At 28.7% G+C, this 10,031-nt stretch overlaps 2 protein-coding genes across 2 annotated transcripts; both read left to right on the plus strand.

Moving 5' to 3' along the window:
* The first annotated feature begins 129 nt into the window (after window positions 1-129).
* LOC128954135 (chymotrypsin-like protease CTRL-1) lies at window positions 130-1,725 on the plus strand. The gene is made up of 3 exons (XM_054299702.1): window positions 130-317; window positions 723-1,179; window positions 1,546-1,725. The coding sequence occupies exons 1-3, from the start codon at window positions 130-132 to the stop codon at window positions 1,723-1,725; spliced, it is 825 nt and encodes a 274-aa protein (XP_054155677.1).
* Window positions 1,726-8,068: 6,343 nt separating this feature from the next.
* Window positions 8,069-9,698, plus strand: LOC128954136 (chymotrypsin-like protease CTRL-1). Its single transcript, XM_054299703.1, has 3 exons — window positions 8,069-8,256; window positions 8,612-9,065; window positions 9,519-9,698. Exons 1-3 carry the CDS (start codon window positions 8,069-8,071, stop codon window positions 9,696-9,698), a joined length of 822 nt encoding a protein of 273 aa, XP_054155678.1.
* Window positions 9,699-10,031: the final 333 nt, after the last annotated feature.

The following is a 10,031-nucleotide window of genomic DNA, read 5'->3' on the forward strand; positions in this document are numbered from 1 at the left end:
ATCATAATTATTGTATATTTATAAATACAAAAAAATAACTATAAATAAATGTTAACTAAAATAATTATAATAAACTTATTATTGTTGTTGTGTTTCAACAACACAAATGTCTGGTCGACAACCATTGAAATGGATGACTATCCGAACATAACTGTCCCTCAGTGTGGTATCGGTAGACAATCATTGCTTGGAAACGGCAATTGTTTTCAATGGTTATCCAAATCCAATCAAAGTCTAATACCAGCGCATGAACTGAATAATGGACGCAATGCCGGATCGGGTGAAGTGCCGTTTGCCGTATGGATTGCTATCTCTAAGTAAATAACATATAAAAAAACTCATAAATTATTATTATTTAAGTCCACTAAAGTCTGTATATAAAAAAATTGTTTTTGTTTTATTTTTATTTTATTTTTTTAAATAAATAATTTAACTTTAACTTAAAGTAAATACATTATAAAATATGGTTCGGGTGTTATACTAAATAAACGCTGGATATTAACTGCCGCTCACATTATTTAGTAAATATAATTATATATTTAACTTGTTATACTGTATATATTAATATATATATATGTATATATATATATATAACAATATACAATATACATCTATATATATATATATATAATTTAATTATCAAAATTAATTATTAATCTTAATCTTGTTAATCTATACTATTATCTATATTAATTAATTAAATATATATATATAAATATTAGCAACAATAGAGTAAGCCTAATTCCAGTTAGTGATATAAAAATCTACCCGGGCAAATTATTTATCAATATGGGTGGCTATAACGATGATGGTTATGATGTTGAAAAAACAGTTATCCATTCTAACTATGTATCTAATCGGCACCCGGCTACCGATTTGGCACTGATTAAACTAACAGCTGACTTACCGCTTATCGATACAAACGTTGGACAACCACTACTACTACATCCATATCGGACACTAAACGGTATTTGTTTGCCAATGGCTAACCAACACAACGATAGGGATGAGTTGGCATTGATGGCTGGGTATGGTTTAGTAACCGGTACTACTAGAAGCGATAGACTACGTATGGGTTATATTAGGATTAGGGCAGCTGTAGGTAATGAGACAGACTATTGGCGATTTGCTATACTCGGCCAACGATATCCTCAATATAACGGCACCTTTTCATGTCCGGTATGTGTATGTGTATGTGTATGTGTATGTGTATGTGTATGTGTATGTGTATGTGTATGTGTATGTGTATGTGTATGTGTATGTGTATGTGTATGTGTATGTGTATGTGTATGTGTATGTGTATGTGTATGTGTATGTGTATGTGTATGTGTATGTGTATGTGTATGTGTATGTGTATGTGTATGTGTGTGTGTGTATGTGTATGTGTATGTGTATGTGTATGTGTATGTGTATGTGTATGTGTATGTGTATATGTGTATGTGTATGTGTATGTGTATGTGTATGTGTATGTGTATGTGTATGTGTATGTGTATGTGTATGTGTATGTGTATGTATTTTATTATTTATCAATCTATACCTAATTAGGGTGATTCTGGTGGTCCATTGTATCAGTATGTAAACGGTAGGGCCGTATTGATTGGCATAAATACCGGCCGCACTGATGGCTATCTCAAGTGCCATGAAATCAATGATCGTATTTATGTCTTATTTGTTAGGGTTTCATATTTTACTCAATGGATTACTAATACTATTAATAAAGATTAATAAATAAATAATTATTTTTTGTTTAATATATTTTTATTATATAAAAAAATATATTAACAGTATTTATTTTTTTGTACATTAATACATTTAAATTTATAGATATATATATATTATATAAATACTATTTCCTATTGTCATTTATTTATTTGTTTTTTAATTAATCTATTTTAAAGCAATTAAATAAGAAATATAAATTATTACTAATATTATATATATAAATATATAAATTATTTTTTAAATTAATTAATAAAACTTTAAAAGTATACATATATATATACATGTATACTGTATATAACAGGTTAAATCAAATATATATAAATTTAATTTATTATATAATTATATTTGTATTTTACGATGGATTCATTAATTTGCGTCCAATACTAATCCAATCGATAATACGTCTATTATTACGGATGTGTTGCCTGTAATTGATGGCCAAACCAATGGCCAGACATAACATGGATACTGTCATCAGTGATATGATTATTATAAATGTTTTATCATTTGATTCAATAGGGTTTTCAATAATATTATCATCAGTTTTATTATTATTATTATCACATGAATGGTTAGTATTAAGTTTTTGAGACACATTTAAGTTGTTATTCAAACCATTAATATATTGTGGTTTAAAAACTGCTATTAAATTAAACACAAACAAAATCACAAAAGTTAACATATTTGCTAATATTTTTTTTATAATTATTTATTTTTTTAAAATAAAAAAAATAACTGACTTTAAATATAATTATAAAACAAGATTTTTTAGAAATTAATGTTAAGTCATTATTATGTACAATATATATATATATATAACTGTTTATTAGTATTATTAAATAACTTTATATTATAAGTATGTATATTATATAATTTGATAGTTATATACCAGTAAAACAAAAAATATTTTTTAAAATTTATATTTATATTTAATATACAATATTAATTGTTTGTATAAAATACAACTACACATAGTTAGAAATGTTTTGAAATTGAAAAAACATTTTTGAAATTAAATATATATATCCTCTAATTAATGATTGATTTTTTAGAAATGATTTTTTTCAATAATATATACAAATAACTATTTTTAGTTTAATTGTTTTTATATATTTAGTTTTTTTTCAATTAATATTTTTTAATATACAAATATATCATACAGTAGTTTATTAATAGTAATTTTATTATACAAAAAAAAACATATAATTTGTTTAATGAAACAAATTTTTATTTAATATTAATATAGAAATTATATTTTAATAAATTATTAATCATTTTGTAATTGTAAACTAAATTTACTGTATTTTGTAATAGTAGCCGATATTATTATACACTAAAAACTATTATAATAAAAGTATTTTATAAACATTATTTTTTCTTATTATTATTAATATTAATATTATTATTATTATTATTATTATTATTATTATTATTATTATTATTATTATTATTATTAWTATTAATATTATTATTATTATTATTATTATTATTATCTTTGTATATCACGGTTGTTCCGGTGTGATCACAGTTGTGTCGGCCACTTTTGGTGGCAGAGACACGACTGGTTAGACTCAACTCAAGTCTAGTACTTTTCTGACTGTTCTACAACTCTGAAGTATCACTGCTTTTTGCATTTCATAGATCTTAGTTTTTCTGATTTCCAGTGATTCCAAACTTAGGGCCAGATTTTTTGGTATTACGGCCATTGATGACAGGATTATAGGTATGATTTCAACTTTCTTAATGCGCCACATCTTATTGATCTCATAGGCCAAGTCTGTATATTTTCGGCGTTTCTCACTATGCGTGTCCGTGTCCTGTTAGTGGGACCGCTATGTCTATTATGTACGCCTTATCTTGATGTTTGTCTACTAGTACTATATCTGGTCGGTTGTGGGCCACAGTCTTATCTGTTCTTATTTCTTTATCCCAGTAGAGCTTGGCTCTGTTGCTTTCCATTACACTTTGTGGCTCGTATCTATAGTATGGTAATAGTTCTTTGATTAGTCCGAATCTTATTGCCAATTCCTGATGTATGATTTTGGCTACTTGGTTGTGACGGCTTAGGTACTCGGTGTTTGTGAGTACTTTACACCCATTTAGTATATGTTCTATTGTTTCGGACTCCATATGACACATTCTGCACTTGTCTGTTGGTATATTTAGCTTTTGGATGTATTTCTGATGATTTCGTGTCGGAATCACTCGATCTTGTATTGCCATCATGAACCCCTCTGTCTCTCCATGAAGACCGGCGTACTTCAACCATTTTGTAGACATTTCTTCGTCTACGTGTGTTTGGTTGAGTTCTGCTCTGTATCTACCGTGGAGTTCTTTTGAGGCCCATGTGTTAATTCTCTCTTTTTCATTTTGTATTTCTATTTGATGTTCATTATTGCTGAGATTTAGAGGTGTGTAGTTGTTATCAAGTGTTGCTGTTATTTTGTGGAGCTCTGAGACATTGCATTTTTGTTGATGGTATTTTCTCAGCAATTCTCGCTGTTTGCCTTCAAGGCTTACAATGTTTAGTAAACCTCTACCCCCATGCTTTCTACTAACACACAGTCGTGCTACAGAACTTCTAGGGTGGTGTAGTCCAAACATTGTAAGTTGTCGCCTTATATGTCTTTCAATGGTCAAGTTCTGTTTTACTCCATTTTATTATTCCGAACGAGTATGTCAGTACAGGTATAGCCCAAGTGTTTATGGCTTTGAATTTGTTGTTTGAGTTTAGTTGAGATTTTAGTATTTTTATTATTCTTTGGTTTAATGTTTTCTTTATTTCTTCTTTAACTTCTGTCATTTTAGATTTATGCATTTGCTTAATTCCTAAGTACTTATATATATCTCCATTTTCTAGTGCCTTTATATATCCGTTTTCAGTTTCGTATTGATTTCTTTCAGAATAGACTCCTCTTTTCAGTTTCATTATAGCACATTTATCTAATCCGAATTCCATATTTATATCATTGGAGAAAGTTTCTGTTGTTTTTAGCATTGCATTTAAATCAGATTCTTTTTCGGCGTATAGTTTTAAGTCGTCCATATATAGTAGATGTGTTAGATTATATTTTGTATCACTTGATTTTAGATTTACGCCTTTTAGCTTTTTAAGTAGTGATGACAGTGGGTTTATGGCTAAGCAGAACCACAGAGGACTGAGTGAATCTCCTTGAAATATTCATCTATTTATTTTGATTTCTGTACTTATTTTTGTTCAATTATTTGTATTGACACACAATTTAGTATTCCATTTTTTCATCATATTTTCTAATGTGTTTATCAATGTGTTGTCAATTTTATATAGTTTTAATACTCTTAATAACCATTTATGAGGGACTGAATCGAATGCTTTCTTATAGTCTATGTATGCCATTTCAAGATTTCTATGTTTTTGACGAGCTCTTATTGTTATGATATTGTCTATTGTTAATTGCTCTTTACAGCCCATAGAGTGTTTTATACAGCCTTTTTGTTCTTCAGCTATTATGTTGTTGTTGCTTAAATGCTTATATATTTTTGTTGATATTATGGATGTTAGGATTTTATACATTGTTGTTAAGCAAGTGATTGGTCTATATTTGCTGGGATCTGATGTATTTTCTGTTTTTGGGAGTAGATATGTTATTCCGGAAGTGAGGAAGTCATCGGTTTGTCCTGTTTGTATTATTTTATCCATTGCTATTGCCATTGGTTCATGTATTGCTGTAAAGTGTTTGTACCAGAAGTTTTGTATTTTGTCTTGTCCTGGGCTTTTCCAATTGTGGGATTTCTTGAGGGCTTCGGTTAAGTCATCTTTTATTATATTTACTGAAGTCATATGTGGTATTTCTTTATTTTCATCTTCAATATCATTTATCCAATTAGATTCTTTATATTCCTTTGGGTTACTCCAGATTTCTTTCCAGTAGTTTTCTATTTCATCTATTTGTGGTGTATTGTTATTATTGCTTGAGTTTATTTTATTTTGATTTCTATAGAACATTTTTTCGTTATTATAGAACATTGTATTTTGTTTTCGTCTTTCGCTTTGTTGTTTATATCTTCTGATTCTTTGTGATAGTGCTTGAACTGTTTGTTTTAATGTGTCGTTGTAATTTCGGATTATGGATTCAAATTCAGGTTTTCCAGGTTTTGTCTGTAATGATCGGTATATATCTTTTAATGATTGGTTAAGTCTTTTTGATTTGTTTCCATTTAACACTTGCGTTATTCTTCCAATTACTTGTCTTTTCCCTTCTATACGTGTCTTTATTCGCTTTTGCCATTTAGGTATCATATTTTCATGATTTTGTTTTGTTGTTGACATGCGTTCTATTTTGTTACCTAATAGTCTCGATACTGCTACTGCTGCACAATACGTTATTGTATTAATCGCGCTCAACGACATATTATCTTCGATGTAATTTTTAAGTATATCATTAATTGTTATTATTGTAGACCTTGTTTTAACGCCACTTCTTATTTTTGGTAGCTTAGGTCTGAATTCTATTTCAAAGTCTTTATATTGTTCTAAAGATGTTTTTAGTTCATTTTCTGCTGTTATTCTCTTTATTTCATCATTTGTATCGATTCTGTTATCTGTTGTTGTAGTTGTCTCTTCTATTTCTGGCACTTCTTCTACTGTGGTATTTAATTCAGTTGTTTCATTTAAGGATAGTTCACGTGCCACTTGTTGTTTGATTTCTTGTAATTCTATTGGGGATATTTTATTATTCTTTGCTAAGAATCGCCGTTGGTCTGCAATTCTTTGTTCCGTTACATTTAGTTCTGGATATTTCTGTTTGAATGCTAAGTATATTTGGTTTCTGTAATCAGTCATATTTGTTTCGAGTCGAGTTGATCTGTAGTATTCGCGCATTATCAAGGTATTCATCTCATGTGTCCATTTCATGCGCTTTTGCGATTTTTCAACCAAATTGGTCAGTTGACGCTGAGAACCAGCTTGAACTGAAACATTTTGGCGGTTAGTCTGATTTTGTTGACTGGTCTGCGGTCGCATTACATCACAGCTTTGCCCGCATAGCACATCACTGCGTGGGATATGATGCATACTTATCGAACTGCAGTCAATGCCTACCTGCTGAACGCGGGATTTATTTGAGAGGGTACCTCCCGAACACCCCCCGTTATTCCTTCGATTACGTGTAATCATAATTATATATATATTTGTTTTTGGCCTTTTTACGGGGTCCCAGTCCCTAGAATAAGCTCAACACTAACATGTGTCTATTGCCACCCATTTCTCACCACTAACATGTGTTTGTTGAAATAGGATTTTTTATTTTTTTGAAACAAAAGTGGCCATTGCGTGTGAGGACGAGTAACTACTCGAAGGATGAAGGGACATCCTTACGGACGCCCCTTCGGGTGGGGGCACCTTTTTACAGGCACCCCCGGGTGGGAGCACCCTTGCGGGTACCCCCAGGTGGGCACCGATACCGAAGTACCGATACCCGGGGTCGGGCAGAAACTCGTCCTCACGTAGCACCCCGCTTTCCCCATACTACCTAAGTTGGCCGTCCTAAGCAGCGTCGGTTGGGCAGGGACGGGAAACACAGTGAAAACAATTTTTATTTAACAGAAAAATTGCTTTCCACATCGGGGCTCGAACTCACGATCTTACTCTCCATTACATTACATAGCCCTACACACTAACCACTACACCACTGTGCCTCCTCTTATTATTATTATTATTATTATTATTATTATTATTATTATTATTATTATTATTATTATTATTATTATTATTATTATTATTATTATTATTATCTAAAATAAATAATATGTTAAATACACCCATAATTAGTTGGATTTATTAAAATATAGTGAAAAAAAAATAATATTTAGTTATTTATTTTTTATATTACTAGTAATAAAAACAAAAGTGATAAATTATAATTAATCTAAAAAATTTATTAATAATTTTTTAATTTACTATAATATATAAGCACTTAATATTAAATGTTTGTAAATGATATACTTATCATTTGACTTTGAAATTGTTTGAAATAGTTTATACATTAAATAATTGTATTTTAAATAAATATGAAACCGTTAAGTTAAGTTGAAGATAACACCAAAAATTGTAAAAAAAAATTATAATATTTTTTTTATTTATTAACTTAAATCTACTAAAAAAAAAATAATAATTCAGTTTTCATAGTAATAATAATAATTATTATTATTATTAGTATATTAATTATTATTAGTATTTTAAAATTCATATTAATTATTAAATATTTATAAACACAGAAAAAAAAACTATAAATAAATGTTAAGTAAAATAATTATAATTAATTTGTTGTTGTGTTTCTATAACACAAATGTCTGGTCGATCATTGAAATGGTTGACTACCCGAACATAACTGTCCCCGAGTGTGGTATCGGTCGACAATCATTGCTTGGAAACGGCAATTGTTTTCAATGGTTATCCAAATCCAATCAAAGTCTAATACCAGCCCATGAACTGAATAATGGACGCAATGCCCGATCAGGTGAAGTGCCGTTTGCCGTATGGATTGCTATCTCTAAGTAAATAATATTTTTTTTCTTTATTAAATCATAAATTATTATTATTAGTATTATTAGAAATATATATTATAAAATTTTGTTGCTTTTTATTTTTAAAATACTAAAAAAAAAACTAAAAGTAAATACACTAGAAATTATGGTTCGGGTGTTATATTAAATAAACGCTGGATATTAACTGCCGCTCACGTTATTTAGTAAATATAATAATTATTTAAATAATATATATATATATATATATATAATTTAATTATGAAAATATTATTTTTTTTTAAAAATGTAGTAATTTTCAACTATAATATTGTTTAATTAAAAATTATTATTTATTATATTATTTCAATATATATATATTAATTAGTTACAAAAGAATAAGTCTAATTCCAGTTAGTGATATAAAAATCTACCCGGGCAAATTATTTATCAATATGGATGGTCATAACGATGATGGTTATGATGTTGAAAAAACAGTTATCCATTCAAACTATGTATCTAATCGGCACCCGGCTACTGATCTGGCACTGATTAAACTAACAGCTGACTTACCGCTTATCGATACAAACGTTGGACAACCACTACTATATCCATATCGTTGGCTAAACGGTATTTGTTTGCCAATGGCTAACCAACACAACGATAGGGATGAGTTGGCATTGATGGCCGGTTACGGTTTAGTAACCGATACCGAGGATAGTGATAGACTACGTATGGGTTATATTAGGATTAAGGCAGCCGTAGGTAATGAGACAGACTATTGGCGCTTTGCTATACTAGGTCAACGTTATCCTCAATATAACGGTACTTTTTCATGTCCGGTATGTACTGTATGTATGTGTATGTGTATGTGTATGTGTATGTGTATGTGTATGTGTATGTGTATGTGTATGTGTATGTGTATGTGTATGTGTATGTGTATGTGTATGTGTATGTGTATGTGTATGTGTATGTGTATGTGTATGTGTATGTGTATGTGTATGTGTATGTGTATGTGTATGTGTATGTGTATGTGTATGTGTATGTGTATGTGTATGTGTATGTGTATGTGTATGTGTATGTGTATGTGTATGTGTATGTGTATGTGTATGTGTATGTGTATGTGTATGTGTATGTGTATGTGTATGTGTATGTGTATGTGTATGTGTATGTGTATGTGTATGTGTATGTGTTTGTGTATTTGTGTGTATGTGTTTGTGTATTTGTGTGTATGTGTGTGTATGTGTATGCATATGTGTATATATTTAATCATTTATCAATCTATACCTAATTAGGGTGATTCTGGTGGTCCATTGTATCAGTATGTAAACGGTAGGGCCGTATTGATTGGCATAAATACCGGGCGCACTGAAGGCTATATCAAATGCTATGAAATCAATAATCGTGTTGTTATTATATTTCCAAGGGTTTCATATTTTACTGAATGGATTACTAATACTATTAATAAAAATTAATAGTTAATAACTAGTTAATAATTAATTAATTAAATAATATTTTATTTAATATATTGATATTAAAATTATTTTACAAAATAATAATAAATAAATTTTATAGACTGTATAAATATTTTTAAAAAAAATTAGCAGTTTATATAGAAATTTATATATACTGCATATATATTTAATTACATTTATTAAAAAAAATTATCAATTTTTCTTTACAATAATATGTTTTACATATTTATTAAATAATATTTACTATTTATTTGCTTTTTTAATTATTATATTTAATATTTAAGCAATTAATTAATAAATAAAAATTAATATTAATACTAAATATATAAATAT

The sequence above is a fragment of the Oppia nitens genome, unplaced genomic scaffold (genome assembly GCF_028296485.1).
Source record: "Oppia nitens isolate AA-2021 unplaced genomic scaffold, nextdenovo-longstitch-racon4-pilon3 scaffold25_pilon_pilon_pilon, whole genome shotgun sequence".
NCBI lineage: Eukaryota > Metazoa > Arthropoda > Arachnida > Sarcoptiformes > Oppiidae > Oppia > Oppia nitens.

What these genes read in the sequence shown, in the direction of transcription:
- LOC128954135 (XM_054299702.1), top strand. Translation starts at nt 130, where the DNA reads ATGGATGACTATCCGAACATAACTGTCCCTCAGTGTGGTATCGGTAGA. An exon ending in GTATGGATTGCTATCTCTAA is followed by an intron (nt 318 to 722) that starts GTAAATAACATA and finishes TATAAATATTAG; the next exon opens with CAACAATAGAGTAAGCCTAA. An exon ending in ACGGCACCTTTTCATGTCCG is followed by an intron (nt 1,180 to 1,545) that starts GTATGTGTATGT and finishes ATACCTAATTAG; the next exon opens with GGTGATTCTGGTGGTCCATT.
- LOC128954136 (XM_054299703.1), top strand. Translation starts at nt 8,069, where the DNA reads ATGGTTGACTACCCGAACATAACTGTCCCCGAGTGTGGTATCGGTCGA. An exon ending in GTATGGATTGCTATCTCTAA is followed by an intron (nt 8,257 to 8,611) that starts GTAAATAATATT and finishes TATATTAATTAG; the next exon opens with TTACAAAAGAATAAGTCTAA. An exon ending in ACGGTACTTTTTCATGTCCG is followed by an intron (nt 9,066 to 9,518) that starts GTATGTACTGTA and finishes ATACCTAATTAG; the next exon opens with GGTGATTCTGGTGGTCCATT.